The following is a 21,601-nucleotide window of genomic DNA, read 5'->3' as shown; positions in this document are numbered from 1 at the left end:
CCCTGCATAACAATAAAATGACTTTTTTGTAAAAACGTTTGCCTTTTTTGTAAACAGGGTCGTAATTATTTACAAATGTGGACCCACAGAAAATCGGCAGCATCTGACAAATCAAATAGCTTTCATAATGAACAAACCGTGTTATTTTTATCAAGTATCAGGTGTATAGGACTGCTATTTATTTCTTTATCCCAAAAAGAAAAGAAAACAAAATGCTTTTAAAACATTCAGGTAAAATAAAGGGTATTGGTTTATAAAAATAAAAGCATTATATCTAAACGCCCACCTTCATCCCACTCGAATCACCGACTGATTCACCGCCGACAACAACCTTTGCAGGAGTTGCAGGACAATCAATTTTGAAGTGGTCTTGTTTTCATCAATACAAACCACGTATTTAAAATCGTTACATAGCAAGCTTTATAAAGAAATAGTAATAATATATAAGATTTGTTTGAAATGCACAAAAAAATATATATATTATCTTAGACGCACCGAATCGATGAAATAATTTAGTTGTTAATAACCGTATTTGTTGGATTTCATTCTACTAACCTGACCGTACAAAAAGTGAGAGTATGTGGCCGGCATTTTGCAACAGCGAGGAACTTGGTTGGGAAAGTCAGCGTCTGCATTAAAAGTCGTTTACACCGGATCATAGCAGGAACCGAATCGCTTTTGTTTTTATTTTCTAATTTCTAATGAAGTCTTTTTGGTTTTCGTCCACGTCTGTGTCGGAGCGGAAGTTATGACTGTCATATTTAGATGTAGTTATTGTATTAAGGAAAGCCGCGGATATTTAATTGAATGTTTGTGGTTTGTTCTTATGATTAACAACAATTGTTGTAGCTTTTTAACGGAGTAAATATAATATTTAAAGGCATATAAAGTATCTTTACTATTTAACCTAAACGTCTGATACAGAAGTAAGTTCCAACATGAAACAACAACTAGAAAAACGCTAAATTAACAAACTTCATTGATTGTAGCTAGCCAAAATATGGAGTACTAAAAAAAAATATTTCAATTGTTTGTCACGACTGCGAATTTCCATTGGTTGTAGTGAAGTTCATATGAACTGGAAAGGCATGGGCACGATAGAAATGTGTGCAAAATTTTACGGTAAATAACTAATGGGGATTTTTTTCTCTTGCTCGTTTATATAAAGAAAAGAATGGGATGTTGTTTGATTATATATTTTATTTACCTATATATTCTTACAGAGAATATTTACGCGTTACCCAACACACGGCAATCTTGTAGGTACTGGGTTGGTAAAAAGTATCGAACGGCTTAAATATCTCCAAAACCGGTAAAGCTGGAAGAATAAAATTCAATACCTGGGTGTTTTTTAACATGCAGAATTCAGAAATGCCAACAGCAATGTTGTCAAATTATTAAAACTATGAGATCTTACTAAATTCGACACGCACAATTCATTGCAACAAAAATAAACAGGACATATTCCGTTTCCAAAAATTATCAACTGCAATAACCTAAAAGTGGTAAACCTGACAACATTGCTGTTAGCATTTTTGGATTCTACATATGCTTGAATTTTATCGTTTCAGCTTTCTAGTACTTTTTATTTGCCCGGTATATTATATTTCCTTATATTAAGTTTAAATAATTTAATGGACATATTTTCATTGTTTACCTCCAAGCAGAACATTTCTTGGCTCTTCCCTAATTTAATAATTGTAGAATTTTGTTATCATTTATTCATTTCTTTCCTTTATTTATTCTGTTCGCAATACATAGACACATAAATTAGTATTAAGTAAGCCGGGACACTGAAAGTTTGTCCGCTCCCAAGATTATAAGGGCTAGCTAGGGGTGGCAAGAATAGAAATATTAAGACGCAGCACGCAGCTTCTCCATTGCAGCTAATTACAAAAATTGTTATTAAAAACATGCCGGATCATAAAACGTCTAAAAGATTGATCACAGCTGCAGAACAAATTCGGTTTATTGGCTAAATATTGAGAGAAATGTGTAGTGCGCTCATCGAATGATTTTATCCCAATTTTTAGTTTTAAACTCGAGTACCCATTCAATGCGCTATTGAAGCAATCATATTTCCCATTGTTTTTATTTATTTTGAACAGGAACACCCAATTGGATTTAAAGAATTTGTGACGTAACAACTTCACATTTTGGTTTAAGTTGAAGTAGGTGTAGTTTAAACTTCGTTTATAAGTCGATGCAAGTGAAAATAACAAAAAATGCTCAATTTAAAATTAAATCTTAGGTTGCAAATGCATGAGGGAGAGCCTGTCAATCATTTGACCGTCAGGTTGGAATTTACGTTGTCAAAGGCGGAATTTTTACAATACGATAGCGGTATCGATAGCCCGATCGATATCCGAATAACGGTAAATCGGTTGCAAATAAATCGCTGCGTTGCTGGAAAAACCGAAACGAAACTACGAATTTAACGAGTCACGTGTTTAGACCGACTTCTGGCATTCTTGTCGGAGATAATTTATGTACTATTCTGACGTATACTTTCGAGTACCTACGTTTCTAGCGAACGATGTATCTAAATTATTAATATCTATGCGGAACGTGTTTTCTCAAGCAAAACGCCACATTTTTAAAGACGCAACATTAGGTTTGTTCTAACTAGCCGAAAAACCGTCACCGAATGATCACGTTCATGAGCGCCAACTAAACCTGGGATCGTAACATTAGGGTAACAATAGGGTATTTTTATAATTACATATGCAAATACTTGTAAAAAATATACTTCATCATTAATATGCAAAAATAAAAGTGGTTACATAATTATGTATTTATATTCGATATATACAGAACATAATATGCCTCGCAACAATCTATATAAAAGTAGGTAAGCTTGCTTCGATTGTTTTAACTTGCCATTTTAGGTTCATTATCAAAAAATATCTCTCCGTAAAAGTAGTTGTGTCATTGACGGAGAGATATAGATGGTTTTCTGAAACCTGGAAATAAAAGTCATTGCAAACGGTTATTTCAAAATAGAGTTGGTCCATATTAAGTTTAATTTTTTCTTCGAAACACACACATACTTTCGACAATAAGAAATACAATTACTAAAAAAATGTTCCAGCAACCAGCAATGAAAAGAAAGCTCGGTATGAGCGCGTTCCAAAATGAGGTTTGAGTTTTCCCTATTTGTAATCGATGTTTGATGGCAAAAATATAGTATTTTTACGTAGCTATATATTATTTAAACAGTATCTAGTAAGGCGAGCTGGAACATATTATGTAAGGGGTGTTTTTTTTTCGATGTATAGAACTTTAAGTTGCAATAAAACAACGATGCATTATTCGATTGACATGAATTTTATTTATCCGAAAGATAATCTTGTGGCATTACATTTTAAATATGATTTCTGGCATATGACCGCCACGGTTGGCGCGGATGTAGTCCAATCTGGACGTCCAATTTTCGAAGACTTTTTCCAACATTTGTGGTCGTATATCGGCAATAACACGGCGAATGTTGTCTTCCAAATGGTGGCTTATCCGCATAAACCAATGACTTTACATAGCCCCACAGAAAGTAGTCTAGCGGTGTTAAATCACAAGATCTCCTGGACATCATAGTTATACAATTCAGGAATGAAAGAGTTAGTAATCATAACTCTATACCGATCACCATTGACTGTAACGTTCTGGCCATTATCGTTTTTGAAGAAGTACGGACCAATGATTCCACCAGCCCATAAAGCGCACCATACACTTGAGGATTAGCTTCGCACCAAATGCGGCAGTTTTGTTTGTTGACGTAGCACTTCATCGCTAAACAAAATTCGCTTATGAAAATCGGGAACAACGGCAACCTCGTTTTGGGCCCATTCGCCGAATCTAGGCCTTACTTGATGATCGTTTGGCTTCATTTCTTGCACGAGTTGGATTTTGTAAGCACGTAAACCAAGATCCTTAAGCAAAATCTTCCATAAAGTGGATGGACACAGATACAATTCCTGTGCTCGATGGCGGATGGACTCATTCGGGTCTTACTCAATGCTACGCTCTACAGCAGCAATAGCTTCTTCTGTGCGCACCTACGACGTCTCTGGGGATGCGAGTTATCAATAAGAGTAAACGTGGTGCGAAAACGTTCCATGGTTAATCGAATTAACTGCTCTGATGGACGATTTTGTCGACGATAAAATGGACGTAGTGCGCGGTACGTATTCCGCATAGAACCATTATTTTCGAAATAAAATTGCACTATTTGCAAGCGTTGTTCAGGCGTGAGTCTATTCATGATGAATTGCCAAACCAAACTGAGAATAAATCACTTGACAGCTGTTAAATCGGTCGCCATCTTGAACAGTAATGCCAACTTAAAGTTCTATACATCGAAAAAAAAACACCCATTACAATACTAGACAATATAGTATCCCATCCTCGTTCTGAGAAAACATAAAAGTTTTTTCGTGTCTCGCTCTATTAATTCAGTGTTGGTTAAAGATAAGATTTTGATTTGACTTTCGCTACTAAGATTATTGAGCAAAAAGAAAAAGAAAATAAATGTAAAAAAAATGCAAAGTATATTGTTTACACGATTTCCTAGCTGCGGCCAATTCATTATCGAAAAAAAATCTATATATGTAGATTCACTTTAAGCTTGGCGCAACTCATTACAATCCATTTACTAATGAAAAATCGAATATCGAAAAAGTAGGCATTTCTCCAAGCGTTTGTGGTTTTATAGAAAAAAACGCGACAAAGTTTATTTTGAAAGAAAAATTGATTCATTAATTGGATTTCTATAAGACAGTTTCAAATTGAATAACATATTTTGTTAAAAAAATATTTTATGTTTTTTTCGGAAAAACCATATTTTGTAAATTGAAAAAGAATTTCTTTGAGAATAACCAGTATGTTGTGTATATTCGACGGGTACTTTGGATGAAGTAAATAATTTTTCTTTTTTCTTTGTTAACTTTCAACTTAACCTTAAATTAACGGAGTACCGACATAATTATGTATATAAGAAAAAATTCACAAAGAAAAATTAATAAATTAAATCATCGATATTTTTAAAAAACTGCTTCATAAGCGCCAAGCGACGAATTCCAAACATCCTAATACCATTCATGTAATATATATTTCCTATAATTTAAAGACAAATTGGCAATTCGTTAGTCTGATATCTAACGGCGAAATGATTTCTCCGGGTACATAACGGGTTTTTTCGCAAAACTCAATTATGTGTTTTGCGATTAAATAATATGGCGTCACGGGTTACACAATGGCCCGCATTCCCGAAATAATTAACTTTTAAAGCGTGTCGAATGATACGAACATCGCTGTTAATTCGATCCGGAAACAAATTCTTTTCCCATGTACTTTCTGTTTCGATTGGTAACGCTCCTTTTCACGGTCAAGAATTTTTGACGCCAACGAGCGGTTTTTGATCTGCGTCTCGTGAGAGTTTAAGTAAGCAAACTGCAATTCTAAAGCCTCGTGTTCGCTTGCACTTGCACTTGCCGGGGTATCTACTTCTTCTTCTTCAAGTGCCGTCTTCGTTGCGAAGGTTTACAATCATCAAGGCTATGCGTATTCGCGACACCGCCGACCGAAATAGCTGATTTGTATTGCAACTGAACCAGTCAAGTAGATTTCTCATCCATGAGTGACGTCTTCTTCCTACACTCCTTTTTCCATGATGTTTCCCTGGCAGTATCAATTGTAGTATATTGGTATTTCTCTTCCCTCAGTTTGCGTTTTCTTTTTATTGCAATAATAACTTCTTTCTCTTTTCTTATTCTTCTCGTGAATTTCTTGTTCGTCACTATAGCGGTCCATTTTGCGGTATATCCACATCTCGAATTTCATCAGAGTCCATGTCTTCTCACCATAATACAGCACCGAGAACACATAGCATCTCAGCATGCCAATTTTTAAATTCAAGTCTTTTCATTTTCATAAGCATTGTTCTCATCAGTCCTATTCTGGTTTTGATTTCAACTCTTTCTATGTATTGATTGTTTACAAGAATTTGTTTTTTTGCTGTTTTAAATATTCTCATGAATTTTGTCTTCTTTACATTTAAGTACAATCCGAATTCCTCACTCCATATATTTACCTTAAATCGTTTGAATTGTTAGCCAACAGGACAGTATCATCTGCGTATCATACTATTGATGGGGACTCCGTTAATTACAGTACCTTTCGTCTCATCTTTTAATGCTCGTTTCATTATTTCCTCTGAGTAAAAGTTAACCAGCATCGGAGATAGCACGCACCCCTGTCTCACACCTCTGCGAATTTTTGCTTCTTCTGTGCAACTTCCTTCCACTTTTACCATCGCTCTCTGATTGACATAAAGATATGTGATGATTTTTATATCTCCGGTGTCTAAATTCTTTTCTTTGAAAATTCTTTTCAGTGTCGGACCTTGTCGAAAGCTTTGTTGTAATCAATGAAGCAGACATAGAGTTCTTGATTCATATCCATGCACCATTGGGCAATAATGTTCAGGGCAAAGAGTGCTTCTCTTGTTCTTAAGCCATCGCGAAAGCCGAACTGAATCTCGCTGATATCTTGTTCTAATTTTTTGTAAATCATGTTATGTACCAGCTTTTTAACTTGTGGCGCATGAGACTGATTGTTCGGAAGTCATTACATTGTCCCATTCTGTAGGTATAATACCTGTCTTGTACATGTTGTTATTAGATTATGTATGTCTTCCTCTCTTATCGATGTAATAATTTCAGTTGGTATCTTATCCGGCCCTGCAGTCTGTATAACATAGATGACCTCTTCTTTAGTTATTCCTAGTCTAGTGTTATCTTGGTCTAGTTCTATTCTGTTAATATCTCTATCATCATTGAAAAGTTCTGTTATGTGTTGCTTACATGTTCTTCACTTTTCTTCTACTGCCATGTCAATTCTACCATCCCGGTCAGTTGGTATTGTCGGTTGTCTCTTTTTATGTAATCCTGCTATTTCTTTTATTTTTTTGTGAACATCGTGCTTTTCTCGTAGGGTTCTATATCTTCGCATTAATTTTTATAAAATATCTTTTTTGCTTTTCTTATCTTTGATCGGGTTTCTTTCTGAATATTTTTATATGCGTCTTTGTTGTCTTTTGCCCGACGACGTTTGTTCATTAACTCCATAATCTTTATAGTCATCTATTCTTGTTTTTTATCTGCTTTCTTTTTTGTTAAATGATGACACGTCGGTCCCTGGGCAGGTCTTTACCCATTTGACCCCATTTTTATATCTGTTGGTTTCTAACTATATTTTGTTTGTTGTCTTGTGGAGATTTCCAGGTTCACAAACGACGGTTTGGAATTTTAAAGAACGTATGCGATATTATAAAAATAAAAATAAAAAAATGGCAAAATCGTAACAGTAGCTCTCCTCTTTCGTTTCTCTCTCCAAATCCATATTCTCCCACAAGTTTGTAAAATTTTCCTTTGCCAATTTTGGCGTTCAAATCTCCTAATACTAGTGTTATGTCCCTATATTTAAAGGATTCTCTAATATTATTAAGTTCATTGTAATATTCTTCAATTTCTTCATCAGATTTGTCTGCTGTAGGAGAATACGTTTGGATTATGTTTAGTTTGATGATTCGCTTGAACGTGAAGCGGCATGTTTTGGTCTGATATAGGGGTAAAGTTTATTACAGAGTCATTAATTTCATGGAATACCGCAATTGGGACTCCATATTTATGTTGGCTGTCATTGCTTCCTGAGTAAGGAATAGTGCCATTAGCTGCCGGTTGTTGGGTATCTACACTGTATTCTAAATATTTTTGAAATTTTGAAATCTATTGAGGCAAGTGGCAGTTGCGGTTGAGACATATATTTAATTAAAAACACAAATACAAAAACAGGAAAGTGACAAAAGAATATTAAGAAAATATATACAACGTATTCACGAAAAATCTAAGAAAATTGCTGACAAAAATGCCTCGAAAGCATATGAAACAGAGAACGATGTATTAAAAATGGCCAGTGGAGCGAAGAGGATTTTCCAAAACGAAATTTATTCCCACTAAATAACCGAAATTCTCACAATTACTTCCGTATTTCAGAGTACGGCTTAAAATTTTGAACAACTAATTTGCTCTAACAAGCTAGTAAGCTGCAAGTAACTTGAGAGTTGTCTAGGCAATCTTCTTCTAAGTGGATACCAGTCTCAGAGTTTAAGAAAGAAATCGCAAACTGAGTGAACCAGCTGGGGTGCATAAGCCCTTTAAGTGCCGGAAAAACATCCAAAAAAGCTACAACAAACGACACCGACAATGTCTGGGAAGATATGAGAACGACGCTTCTAAGGGCTGGAGAACAAATTGTCGGGAAGCAAGAGCAAAAGGCAAAGAAATATTGAATGTCTATGGAAATAATTACACTTCGAAGAAAAAAGGGAAATGTAAAAACACGAACAGGGTCATCTTAGAAAAAATTAGAGCATGAAATCAAAAAATCAAAGGAGAAATAGGTGGAAAATATCGAATAATTGGTAAATCAAGAAGGAAGATACCATTAGTAACAAAAAACGCTCAGGATGTATTATAGACAAAAAAAACACGACAAAAAGACGACTTGGGAACAATACATAAAACCATTGTTTATTGATAACATAGAAGGAAGGAAGGAACGTTCCGAGAGCTCTCTAGAACAAAAGTGAGGGATGAAAATCGGAGGCGATCAATCAACATTAAAAAAATAAACCAAACGAATAGTCAATACACCAGTGATTCTTGATGGAAATGACGTGGAATGAGTCAATAAATATAAATATCTGCCACAATGTTTCTCAAAATTAAACAAAGATGAGGAAGTGAAAATTGGGAATGAAATTTCTAAAAAAGGGTTCATAAAACATGCGACAATGCTTACTAATAGAAGTCTGAACATGTCAATAAAACTAAAATTTTTAGAATGCTACGTCTGATCTTTGTTGCTGGGGTAAAGCTCAGACGATAAAAACAATGGAAGCATTCGAAATGTGCTCTATCGAGGAATATTTAGGATCCCTTAGACAGCAAAAATTACCAAGGCAGAAGTATTAAGAAGTATGGGATATGGAAGAAAACTCATGACCATAGTTAAAGTTCGAAAAACATCTTACTTTAGGCATTTACTTCGAAATGAAAAATACGTATTACAGCATACAAGGAAGAATCGATGGTAATGAAGTAGAATAACTAATTCATGTTACAAGGGACAGAGAAGCATTTAAACGATGAAATTATAAAAAAAGGGTGCTTCTGTTTCAAACAATTACCGTTAACGATTTTTGAAAATTTTTCCACAAAAATATATCCCATATATATATATATATATATAATATAGTTTTAGTCGGAGAAATTGCCAGATATATTTAGACTTGCAAACATCACTTTTGACTGAAATTGACTGAGATTTTTTTGTTATATTTTTCACGCATTCTGAGGTAAAGTGTTATCCTCCCATAATAAATATCCTATGTTTTTGATGTTTATATGGGTATCAACACTTCAAACCGCTGATCAACAACGTGCCAGCAATGCATCTTTATATAAAAAAAAGTGAGAAAAACGTGGGTTTAAAAAGTTGCTGTCTCCATATTACCCCTTATATGTGCGACGTTGTCCATTTTTTATTATTTGTAGGCGCCAACGCGAGGTGTTGGCGACAGAATAATGGATACAGTCGAGTTAATTTATTTACTAGAAATTTCTCAAAAAGTCTCGACTAATTAATTAAGGATATGTTGGTTCTTCTCAAGGCGATTTATTGCAAAATGTTTGTGCTAGCCGTTATCAGGTTCTAAATCTCACATTGCATTTGTTAGCGTATTGCTTAGATTATTTTGCGGTTTAAATTTTTACGTTTCGACTTTCTTCCATGACAAATTGAGACACATCATTATCGAGCACGCTGTCAAAACAATGGGCTGGAATTGCGGTATCTACACGAAAAAGGTATTGCGACAGCCTCCATTGTCGCCGGAGGTGTCGCATGAATATTCCATTCTTGAATTATTACGTGCAATAATTACTAGCCAATACGTGGACCGCATTTTTGATAAGCATCTGTTTGTAGGGCAATTGGCACTTTAATTCAAGGCGGGTCGGCACTTTTTCTACGTTTTGATGATTGATACCGCATTCTTGGACAAACGAGATGTAAAAAATATCAATTAGTGTACACAGCCGCGAAATTATGCTAAGCAATTAGGTACTAGATCCATATTAAACGTTAATTGCGGTCGGCGTGTTGTCAAAAAACGGGCTGGCAATGGATATAATTGCGAAATCGGCTAACGCGAATTTTGCATAGTTTCCAGCTTTCTGTTTTTGATTATTCGTAGATTTACCTAATTCGTTGTATTATATATACGCTAATTACACATTGAACTGAGTTGTTCTTTTTGTCACTGCTTTAAGCTGTAATTTGCGCATAGCTTATAAAACAGATTTTACTTTCCGAACGCAATTTTTCAGTTGCGAAAAACATATACCAATAAGTGCAACGAGGTATATTCACAAAAGAACAAATGCAACCATATAACTTTTTACTTTATTATACATATATTCCTAGTGGAAACGTTGTCCAAAATTCAACTTTTTTGTGTGATAAGTTCTTTTTTTCATATTTGACCATCTAATTACCTAGAGGCAAGGTAAGCAATCGTTTTACCCATTGTACGTTTGACAGCCAGTAAACACCGTTGTATCTCGAAGATTTATTTCAGTTAAAATGCGTTATGGCTTTATCAACATTTATTTCTTAGAAAAAGAAAACACCACTTTTTTTTTATAGAGATAGAGTAACAGCACTACAAAAAAGTTGAATTGCTCTCAGTTTTAAAAGACTTATTTTTACTATTACTATATTATAAATTTTTGTAGAACGCGAGTTAAAAATCAAGATAGCTATTACGCTCCCAGATATTCGATAATGATTTCCAGTATTTTATCAGATTTACTTAATAATTTTTTTTGTTCAAATTTATAATACCGCCCGATAATACCATATCTGGTCGCTCTTACTGGACCACCCAGAAGAAGCCATTACTAAAATGTCATTTTTGATTGAAGAACGTTTTGGGAATTTCTTCTCTTACATCACAGGAAGTTTTTATGCGATTCAGTTTTCTCTATTGTCTATGAACCACAAAGCCAGGGAAACGTATTGTTTAATGTGTGCTGGAAAAAATCTCTGAGCAATTGTCCACCAATTGATCTTGCTACTTACATTTCGCTACGGAATTATCGTGAGATTATGCTACCGAAATGATACAAGATTTCGAGACAATTAAGTTAATTGTTATTCAGTAAGGACGACTATGAAAAAGTTACAAATACACAACAAAACTACAATAAAATATTCATACAATAATAGTTAATAATCTCAATCAATAATTCAGTAATCGATTTTGACAATGTACGGCCTTGTCACATAAAAGATTAATCCGTATTTTTAAGAAATTATTTTTGGACAAATCTAAAAATCTGATTATTTTAATTGAAGGTCGCTTCTATAACAGCATCTGGCAACAAGGGTTTATTATCTACAAGTTTCTTGGATAAACTATTTAACTGTTTTGTTATTTTATAACTGTGGTTATAAACAACTCAGTGTAAATCATATATTAAAATGTTTTATCGTATCCAAATATTGTATCTGTTGTATTAATATCAAATAGAAAGCATATTTTTGTTCGAATGGTACTGATATTTTAATCCAAAGGCGAGTATAAGAACCATAAAATATTGTATTGAATAGTCGGTAGATATATTTTAGCCAGTGAAACATCAGTATGTGGGCGCGTTTATCATAATTGCACTAAGTAAAAGTGGAACATTTTTTTGTTAATTTTCCGTTCAAAGTTGCGTATGAAGTTGCTTTTGCCTATTTTTTAACACCAATACAATACTGAACACTGGTTGATATATATTTCAAAACAATTATATCGCGATATCTGTAAAAAAAAAGTTGTATGAGGTTAGTGTTAAAACTGCTTTTTCATTCTGGAAGAACGAAAGATTGCCACTAGTTAAAGATTTCCGTCGAGTTAGGGAAATGTTTTATTTTCACATATGTCAGTATCTAGCTAACAGGAACATCCTATGTCCTCTATTTTACAAGGTATTCATTCGGACGAGCATCCTGCACTTACCTCGATCATCTTGCAATGCTATCCAACAACCACCAAATATTTGTCCAATGAAGAACTACGTGCACATATTACGCCCAGCGAAAAGTCCACCACAAAACACAGATCTGGTATTCCACGCGCGTCTTAGTAGCAAAAATATACTCGTCGATATATCACCGTACCCAAAGTCTGACGCACCTCTTTGGACGTGTAAAGAACTGCTCGTATAGTCGCAATCCACCGATGGACAAACGAAAAGAAGGTGAAAGGTACGGAAGAATGAGCTTCTCACTGGTGGGGACATTAAGGTGCAAGTCTGCGGGTCTCAGTTGAATACCGGTGGTTGCTTCATGAACAAATCAATTATAGAAATGGGCAAATATGACACACAACCCACTTGTAATAATATTATTTCAATTTTAAATTTCTTTTTGACATCAAAAACCATGGAAACTTATTTTAAGGGAAACTTAAACCTACCAGTCAAAACCATGAACCCTATGAGCGTGTGCGTGTCCAAAGATTAAACAAATTTAAGAGAGGTAGAGGAGAGAGAATTATACAAAGTATTTTATCGACGAAAGCCGCAATAGTAATAATAATAGTAACAGTACGATTCTAAGGTAAAACCCAAACAACTTTCTTATGTACTCATATACACATTGGAACGAGAAATGACAAAAAACAATGTCAAAAACGTATTAAACTTAAGAGGATTTGAAAATTACGTTTACAAATTTTAAGTTATTCCAGACTAACGTATCGTTAAAAATGATTAGTCGGTTTAGCGACACACTGTTAATTTAAGTATTTCATTCATGAACCCTACATCTGACAAGAAAAAATAATCACTTTTTTTTCAAATATGCGATACAAATCGCCAACGGACGCCACTGGTACCAACAAATGCTTGTCGATGGACAAAATGCATTTTCCAAATTTCACAATGATACATAGAATCGCCGGATAATATAAAAAGATTTTTCCCTAAAATTTGATCACCCTCACATTTAGGACCCACGTTGATATAAAATTTCTTCTTTGAATGAACACTCTGCATATCGACTTAGAAAGCAGGTGTTTTCGCAGAATCGCACATTCTGATTGTTAAAACATTATCATTGATGAGAAAAATAAAAGTAACACGAATTGACCATATACAATTTAGAAAGATTTTATTGGTTAGTTAATTGGTAATTATAAACATCAACTTTGTTCAAAGTCATCCTATTTACGGTATAGTGGCAGCTCTAACTCACGCAAAACTATATTAAAGTTTCGACCCCCGCGCACACGGCATATTCGTCCAAGTAAATCCCGGCTTTGACGTTGATATTTTGCTCTCTCGCTTCAACGCACTCGATCACTTGATTGTACACGTCGCCAGCCCTTCGGTCAGCGTCGTCCGTGAACGAGTTAATTTCCAACAACAAAGTTCTGTTGTAATTCTCTATGGCTCCTTGCCAATATGCTATGCAAGTGTCGTTGTTGCAGTCGTCAATGACATCACGAAAATCGGGAAATTCGTAAGAATTATACACGACGTTTTGCAAAGTTTGATTAAAGTAAAGGTCCGCTTTTTCCCATAGGTCGTCGATGCATTCAGTGGTCTCGGGTACCACGCCGGATGGAAGATCCTCGATCTCCTCGACGAATATTTGACAACGATCGAAATTTGTACCTAAAACTCACCGCTGTTTTAGTTTTTCTTGAAAATTGCGAATGGGAACCTTGATTCTCGGCAACCTCCATGATATCCTCTAATTTTTCCCGCAATGGGCCAATTGATGCGTCGAAACGGTCGTCTAAACCTTTCAACGTCACGTTAACGTGATTTCCTACAAAATCCGAATCGTTTTGAACGTTTTGAAGATTGATGTCCACGGTTGCGTTAAGGGTAGCGATAGCGTCATTATACAACTGCACTAATTCTTCCTTGGTTATCTTATCATCTGCACCACAGATCTGTTGAAAGGTTGACATAATTGATATCACAAGTGTCGATTGGAAAACATCGTGGTGTCCCAATAGAATGCTCTTGTTTCAAGTAGAAAACTTGAGAGCTGTGATATTGTAACAATATAAACATCACAAACTTACCTGCGCAAGGATCATGGAGCCCAGTAGTACGTAAAGCATCATCGTGAATGATGCAGAAATGTGTATGAAAATATCTAAGTGTTTTTATCTAATCAAAGAGACACTTAAACAACGCTCAAACAATCTAAATTCAAAATTCATAATATCGCATTTTATACAGGGTGTTTTCTAATTGAATGTCAATATTTATGGTTTGGCTGATGCCAGAGCGACGGAAGGTAGGCGATTATGTCTAAAGCACTTTCCTAATAGAGTCATACCAGATAGGTGAACATTTTCAAATATACAGAGAAGGTTAACTGAAACAGGTACATTGAGGGGAAATAATCATTTAAAATATGCCCATCGGAATGTAAGAACTCCAGAAATTGAAAAAGCAGTATCAAATTCTATTGATGAAAATATTCAACCAGTCCAAGCATTACATCCCACAGACTTTCCCTTGAGTGTTAATTTTTGTCAATGTCAATTTTTGCTTGCCCAAGAAATACTATTTGCAGATGAAGCTAACTTCTCCAGAAATGCAGTCAGAAATTTTCACAATAATCATATTTGGGTCTATGAAAATCCTCATGCAGTTGTAGAATTTAAACATCAAGAACAGTTTTCGGTAAATGTCTGGGCCGCAATTTTTGGACCTTGCTTGATTGGACCCTTTTTCCCACCAGAAAGACTAACTGGCCATAATTATCGCCGGATTTTACAAAAGGGCTTGCCAATATTGCTAGAAGAAGTACCATTTTTAGTTTAGTTAGTTAGGAACAGAATGTGGTTCATGCATGGCGACGCGCCTGCTGACTTTAGTGACTGCTGACATTTAATAACCGATAGGTAGGTCGCGGCGGGCCCCAACCATTGCCCCCTAGGTTCCCATATTTAAAAAGTTTGGACCTTTTCTTATGGGGGCATCTTAAAGGCTGGTTTATCGCACCCCAGATAACACTGTAAAAGAGCTGAAGGATCGCATAAGAGTTTCCTGTAGTGTAACAACAAATACGGGAGGTATACTTTAAAGAGTGCCCGGCGATAGAGCTGAAGAGTGTATCCTTCAAGGTGGAGGACACTTTCAACAACTTATCTAGTTTCTATGTTCTATTTTTATTAATAATCAAATAAGAATCGTTTATTATTTATCTTGTTGTTAGTATGTTATTATTAATATTATTTTATTTAATTAAAACTGTAAAAGTAAAAAGAACAGTCTTCTATTTTTTTTTCACAAAAAAATTCTCGATTTAACCAGTACAGTGGCGACCTAATGAACCAAGACAGTCAGAAATAATGACATTTGCATTTATTTATGAGCATATTTGATCCCTTATTTTTTCACATCGTGTTGAAACAAATCAAGAAATTAATTTTTTTTAGAAATGATTGGAGATTGTAAGAATAATTTTTATTTTAGGGGAAATCAGTGACGTACCATCAATGTATGCCAAAACAGAGAGGTGAAATTCTGTATTGGTGTATTTAAAAAAAAAAGTGGTATACTAAATAATGCGTATTAATATATAGTACATGTGTGCCAAATTCTATTAAAATATGTAAAGCGGTATGCAGATATTAAAAAATTATGTTTTATTTTTGAAAACTTTACGATCCTCTATCTTAAAAATTAAGACATTTAGGACATATGTTCGTATGATGGTTTCTTTTTAAAATGGACCCAAAAATCACCCCTTAGTTATTGACATTCGCTTAGAAAACACGTGTACTTACACTCATATAGCTATTAAATAGCCCTACCACATTAAAAATTGGTTGGTTGTTGAATGCCGCAAGATCGTTGGAATGCGCATGTTGAAAGGACCTTCTCAAAAATTGTTTGATAGTTGCTTCATACCTGTATTATCGGCATAGGCAAGATCTCCATATTTCTAGTAGCTCTATGGTTGCACCTCTATTACCGTCTTATTCCACACCTAACAATATAGTGTGTAAATGTCATTTAGTCATTATTTATATATTTTATAAATATTATTTAGAATCTCAGTTTTCGTCTCGTCTACACAAGGCGTCGTTAATAAAAACTGCTCTGAAAAGCGTGCTTCTATTTATTTATTTATTTTATTTGTTCATTTGATTGCCGCTCCGCTAATTTTGAATGTTAAATGTTTGTTCATTTTGGAGATTCTACTGCCGATGAAGAAAAGTAAAGTAACTGTTTACTTTCTATCAAACTTTTAATAGGCCTAAAAGTCATTAACAGGTCATATAATATGAAATGACCTATCAGGTCTATGCTCCTCAGATTAAAAGTTTCATTAATCTGTATTATACACCTCTGAACAAACTAAAACTTAGAAAACCCTATAAGCATTAGAGAATATAAAAATAAAATGCAACAGTTTCTCTGTTTATTAATCTCTATTGTTCAAATGTATCTTGGTGTACAAATTTTTGAATGTTTCAACTCCCGTACAGATAGCGTATTCGCTCATAATGATCCTTGCTCGAACTGACAAGTCTATTCTGGCATTCGCGACGCACGTATTAATCTCGTTCGAATACTGAATATTTACAGCTTCAATGTTGGATCTTAATTCTAAAATTTGGGCCGGTATACTTTCGCCGAGTTCCGTAATTTGGTCTAGCAAACTCTGCAGGCATTCCTGATCCGAACATTTATCTATGTCATCATCTAAAACCGGTAGATTTTCGATTGTAGATGAATAATTGGCCTTGTAGATTTTAATTAGAGCTTCCGCTTCATCACTGGTGGAATTTATGCAGCTGGTAAGGTTAGGCCAAAGCAGAGTGTCTAAGTTTAAAAACTCGGTAATAAGTGGTGAACAGTGACTAAAGTTTGTGCCTAAAAATATTAACGTTTCAATCTATATTTTTGGGTAATTATAAGTATCTACCTTGTTCCTGAGCTTTTCTCATAATTCGCTCGAAGTCGTCAAAATTGTAGACATCTTTTTCGGTCATAAGGTAATACTTCGCGTAGTACAAGGCTTGGAATACATTGTCCTCGAACTCCAAGACGTTTTGCTCAATGTCTGCTAAAGTTTCGTTTGCCGTTTGGTTCAATGTCGTTAAAAAATTTGCGTATAGTTCTTTCACTTCATCTTTTGTTACGTCATCTGTAGAGAAGCCCTGAAAATTAATATCTGTTGTTTTTTTAAAATCTTCGAAAATAATTTGCCTACTTTTTGAAATACTGCCGCCAACACAATTGCTGCAGCGATTATCATGTTTAAGCTACCTATTTATTTCGTCTAAACGTTACCGCAGATATGCCTATGTGAGAGTTTTTTTATCATCTTATCTTCTAATACATGTTTGCGCTGAAGTGAGATTTTGATACAACCTCTGATTTCCGATTCTATTAGCTATATCGCTATTGTTTTATTTACTGGTAAGAACTGTAAAAGTAATTAACATATTTGTTGGTACCAATGAATGGGTTCTTAACGTTTTATATATAAGATTGTTAGATAACAAGGCATAGAAGTTTTTAAAATCTGGCGCTATTAAAATCAACTTAAAAAATTATTTGGAATGCGAGTGAATTCCTACTTTATTACGTCACGACCTGACGTTATTTGGCCAAGTGGCTTTCCATGGGCGATTGATCCGGGTTCATCTTACCAAGTCGCTGTCACTTCGTTTACCGACCCGGTTTCAAAAAATAAACAAAATAATGATCTGTTCTTAAATAGGTGTTCGATGTGAAAAAATGACTGCTATATTATGACCGTTAAATCCAAATATATTTCTTGTGGTACTGTTAAAAATGGCTCACACGAACCGAATAGTAGTTCTTGTGGATATGGATTGTTTTTTTTGCCAAGTGGAAGAGCAAATAAATCCAAGACTTAAGGGTAAACCGGTCGCTGTAGTGCAGTATAACGAATGGAGAGGTGGTGGGTAAGACTTATTGAATGTATAACGATTTGAGCGATTTCGATTTATCATATTCTTCAGAATTATAGCAGTCAATTACCCAGCAAGAGATCGGGGAGTTACAAGACACATGAGAGGCAACGAAGCCAAAAAAATTTGTCCGGATATCCAACTTGTAAAGGTTCCTCAGATGCGTGGAAAAGCTGATACATCAAAGTAAATGTTTAGCACTGTTTTATAAAAAGCAGTAAAATAACAAATTAGATGTTGTACTCTAAAATGTGTTGAATGTATAGCTTATAAATTTTATTACTATAATGATTATTAAAAGCAATAGATAACTGGTAAACTGATGAGACTGTTGCATTAGTTATTAGGTTATCACAGTGACAATTCTTATCACAGGTTGTGACAGTTTTTTTTTCAGTAATGCAGGATTGAACTACCTCTGTTTGATCTGCTCGATCCTTCCAATACACACAGTAACCTAATATTGATTCATTACACCAAATTTCTGTTAATAGTTTTGTTGGTTTATGTATATCAATACTCACTTTCCATTCATTAGTCTTTAGCACAGTGGAGTTTAAATTTGGGTACCAGAATGTTATCTCAATTAAGCAGGTTTGTTTTATGTTGTTTATGTGGTTGGTTAATTTTTGGAGCCTCAGAAGACACCAAACTTTTGATGATTTTGGAGACCCTGTTTACTTATCAAATTTGTAGATCTACCTTACCTTTAGCTTTTCTTTTTTCTAGCTCTTGTATAATACTCTCTTTGACTTGTTGTAAGGTAGCGCTTCATGTATACAATTGGATGGTTCTTTTGTTGCATATAGCCTCAAAAACTTCCTGTTTAGTGGCATAGATGTTTCTTAATTCTCAGAGGGAAACCCTATTCTGGTACACTTAAAGTTGGAAGTTCCAGTATGTGATTTTACTTTTGGGATGATGGAGGGGGCTATCCATGTAGTATCTGATGTTGTAATATCTAAACTTTCCCGAAACAGGTTTGCAGTTTGCAGTGAAACTTTTTTATTTCTTTACTTTTTGTAATATCTTTAAAAAAAACACACATTTTTGCACTTGAGACAAGTTGACAACATGATTTCAGGATTAAGTAAAGTTTAAACATAATTTTAAATAAAATTAACCAAATTTTGCACAACTCTTAATTAATCAAAAGTTTTTGAACACACAAAACTAGGCACCAGGTTTTTAATAATTAATGAATAAATTCACATGTGCCTGCGAAATATAATTTTGAAAATATTGGGACAGAATTGTTACAACAAATTACACTATTATATTTTTTTCAAATAGATATCGGGACGCCGGAAAGCGAGTAGCAGATGTCCTACAAACTTTTACTCCTCTTTTAGAAAGAGCTTCCGTCGATGAGGCCTACCTTGATATTACCCAAGAGGTGGAAAAACGCGTGCAAGAACATTGCCAAGTCACTGTTGACAAACTAAAAAACACCTTCGTTGTGGGCTCAGAAACCGCCGATTTTGTGGACAATCTTAAACATGCTCGAATATTTGACGAGGATCTCTTTAAACTGGCAGTGGGTGGGATGATTGCTGAGGAAATAAGGGAGGCGGTGTTCCAAAGAACGGGTTACAGATGTTCAGCTGGCATTGCTCACAACAAAATATTAGCCAAATTGGTATGCGGACTGCATAAGCCCAACAAGCAGACCTTGTTGCCGCACAGAGCTGTACCCCAGCTGTATGAGAATATGCCACTAAAAAAAATTACTAGTTTGGGCGGTAAATTTGGGGCCACACTATCAAAAGTGTTGCGAATCAATAATATGGGCGAGTTGGTTCGATTTACAGAGAAAGAGCTCTGTGGATTGTTTGATAACAAGACTGGGTATGTATGCAAATTTTTTCTTGATTCTCGGTGAGTAAATAACAGTATCAGAAACATTAAGCTCTTATTAATGATTCGGTAATTTTTATTATTATTATGTCTTCTTAGTACAAGTAACTAAAATGAAAAATTTTCTTAGATTTAGAGAGACTCTAAAACAAAGTTATACAATTTTTCCTGTTTATGATGGCTTAAGCATTAGTGGTCCACAGAATTCAATTAGGTTATTTAATGTTGATCATGAATAAATATCAAATCATTTCAAGTGATAAGATGTTTCGGTTGTCAATGTAAAATCTATAAAAAAAGTGTTTGTTGGGATTTTAACAATTGGCAGGCATTGGCTCTACAACATCGCTCGCGGTATAGATTTGGAACCGGTGACTGTGAGGCTCATTCCAAAGTCCATAGGTTGCGGCAAAAATTTTCCGGGCAAGGGGGCGTTATTCACGGAAAGCGCCGTGGAACACTGGTTGGGAGAACTCGCGGACGAATTATCCGGCAGACTGCAGAAGGACTCTTCAGAAAATAATCGCCGAGCTAAATTATTGAGCGTTAATTTTTCGCAGATCGTCAAATCCAACAATGTGGCGAGCACGAGGTCCTGCCCTTTTGGTTCCTACGATCGGCAAAAGTTGGCCGCAAAGGCGGTGGACATTGTAAAGAAGAATTGTCGCAAAGAGGACGGCAGCTATCATGTGACTCATTTGGGTTTGAACATGACTAATTTCGAAGATACCAAAAACGTCAGGGAAATCACGTCATTCTTTAAGAACGCTGGCGTCGATCATAAAAACTCGTCCTGCTCCACCGAAGAAGACGATGTAGATCGGAACTTGGTGTATTACGAAGACGTTAATCCGGAATCCATTCTCGATCAAAGTTTTCCCTCCGAAAATCCTTCCAATGTGTCGGCTAGTTCGACGGACTCGATAAGTCCGGAAATATTTCACAACGAAACTGAACCCGTTGCGGAAATCGAGAGACCTCCCTCGACCTCATTTTTCCATAATTATTTCTCCGAAAACCTCAAACGGGATTTCGATACATCGAAGGTTATAGATACTGACTCTGAAGATCTTGAAACTTCCTCAGAAACTGCATCTTCGACCCGGATCTGCGAGGAGTGTGGAAAACAAGTGGACCTGTCTGAACTTCAGTGTCATATGGATTATCATTTCGCCTTGAATATGGTTAAGAGTGAGGCGCACATATACAAAACGCCAAGTAGCGAGAAAACGTTATCGAACCACGTGGTCAAAAGCAAATCGACGATGGGTAAGAAAAGAAAGAAGTCCCCGGAAATCGGTGCGAGACCCCTATCGGCGTATTTTAAAACTAGTGCGGAGCCTCCAGACAGCGCCAGGAACGAGCTGTGCCTAGAATGCAACAAACGGTTCGAGTCGAAAGAGTTTTCCGACCATATGGATTACCATGCGGCGAAGAAGTTGCATTTGGAATTGAATTCTGGACCCGGTCCCGCCAAAAGTAAACGAAATTTGACGGGAGGTCAGAGCATTTTAAACTTTTTAAAGAAATCTTAGGTCAATTTTTCAAAGAAACTTCCAGAGGCTACTGTAATACTTTTTATAAACCCTCTGGATTCCTCCTGCGTCGGTTTTTGTTGAGTGGAACTAGCTAACGTTTCGCTAATCATTCTGTTCGCTTCTT

The 21,601-nt window shown here is 35.4% G+C and overlaps 4 protein-coding genes across 4 annotated transcripts in view; 1 reads left to right on the top strand and 3 right to left on the bottom strand.

Annotated features, from left to right (window-relative positions):
* LOC132698640 (acidic mammalian chitinase-like) overlaps positions 1–12,359 on the bottom strand; it is a 40,916-nt gene extending 28,557 nt beyond the window's left edge. The window contains exon 1 of the mRNA XM_060664834.1: positions 12,125–12,359. Coding sequence (XP_060520817.1) covers positions 12,125–12,133 — 9 coding nt within the window. The 5' untranslated portion in view covers positions 12,134–12,359. The remainder of the gene's footprint in view (positions 1–12,124) is intronic.
* A 900-nt stretch (positions 12,360–13,259) lies between these two features.
* On the bottom strand, positions 13,260–14,276 carry LOC132698449 (uncharacterized). The gene is made up of 3 exons (XM_060664500.1): positions 14,204–14,276; positions 13,834–14,068; positions 13,260–13,784 (listed from the first exon to the last, which is right to left on the bottom strand). Exons 1-3 carry the CDS (start codon positions 14,243–14,245, stop codon positions 13,369–13,371), a joined length of 693 nt encoding a protein of 230 aa, XP_060520483.1. The 5' UTR covers positions 14,246–14,276; the 3' UTR covers positions 13,260–13,368.
* A 2,284-nt stretch (positions 14,277–16,560) lies between these two features.
* Positions 16,561–17,440, bottom strand: LOC132698521 (uncharacterized). Its single transcript, XM_060664642.1, has 3 exons — positions 17,356–17,440; positions 17,068–17,302; positions 16,561–17,015 (listed from the first exon to the last, which is right to left on the bottom strand). The coding sequence occupies exons 1-3, from the start codon at positions 17,398–17,400 to the stop codon at positions 16,564–16,566; spliced, it is 732 nt and encodes a 243-aa protein (XP_060520625.1). The 5' UTR covers positions 17,401–17,440; the 3' UTR covers positions 16,561–16,563.
* A 354-nt stretch (positions 17,441–17,794) lies between these two features.
* Positions 17,795–21,533, top strand: LOC132698322 (DNA polymerase eta). The gene is made up of 4 exons (XM_060664315.1): positions 17,795–18,076; positions 18,134–18,268; positions 19,376–19,930; positions 20,268–21,533. Exons 1-4 carry the CDS (start codon positions 17,943–17,945, stop codon positions 21,472–21,474), a joined length of 2,031 nt encoding a protein of 676 aa, XP_060520298.1. The 5' UTR covers positions 17,795–17,942; the 3' UTR covers positions 21,475–21,533.
* Positions 21,534–21,601: the final 68 nt, after the last annotated feature.

Source organism: Cylas formicarius, unplaced genomic scaffold, assembly GCF_029955315.1.
Source record: "Cylas formicarius isolate icCylForm1 unplaced genomic scaffold, icCylForm1.1 PGA_scaffold_2__14_contigs__length_35257938, whole genome shotgun sequence".
Lineage (NCBI taxonomy): Eukaryota > Metazoa > Arthropoda > Insecta > Coleoptera > Brentidae > Cylas > Cylas formicarius.
Note: the sequence above shows the minus strand (reverse complement) of the source record. Positions and strands in the feature narration are given on the sequence as shown.

Coding starts and splice junctions, on each gene's coding strand:
- LOC132698322 (XM_060664315.1), top strand. CDS start 17,943: ATGGCTCACACGAACCGAATAGTAGTTCTTGTGGATATGGATTGTTTT. Junction 18,077..18,133: donor AACGAATGGAGAGGTGGTGG/GTAAGACTTATT, acceptor CATATTCTTCAG/AATTATAGCAGTCAATTACC. Junction 19,931..20,267: donor TTGTTTGATAACAAGACTGG/GTATGTATGCAA, acceptor AACAATTGGCAG/GCATTGGCTCTACAACATCG.
- LOC132698521 (XM_060664642.1), bottom strand. CDS start 17,400: ATGATAATCGCTGCAGCAATTGTGTTGGCGGCAGTATTTCAAAAA. Junction 17,303..17,355: donor TGGCGGCAGTATTTCAAAAA/GTAGGCAAATTA, acceptor ATTAATTTTCAG/GGCTTCTCTACAGATGACGT. Junction 17,016..17,067: donor GAGAAAAGCTCAGGAACAAG/GTAGATACTTAT, acceptor TAATATTTTTAG/GCACAAACTTTAGTCACTGT.
- LOC132698449 (XM_060664500.1), bottom strand. CDS start 14,245: ATGATGCTTTACGTACTACTGGGCTCCATGATCCTTGCGCAG. Junction 14,069..14,203: donor GCTCCATGATCCTTGCGCAG/GTAAGTTTGTGA, acceptor ACCTTTCAACAG/ATCTGTGGTGCAGATGATAA. Junction 13,785..13,833: donor GGAGGTTGCCGAGAATCAAG/GTTCCCATTCGC, acceptor GGTGAGTTTTAG/GTACAAATTTCGATCGTTGT.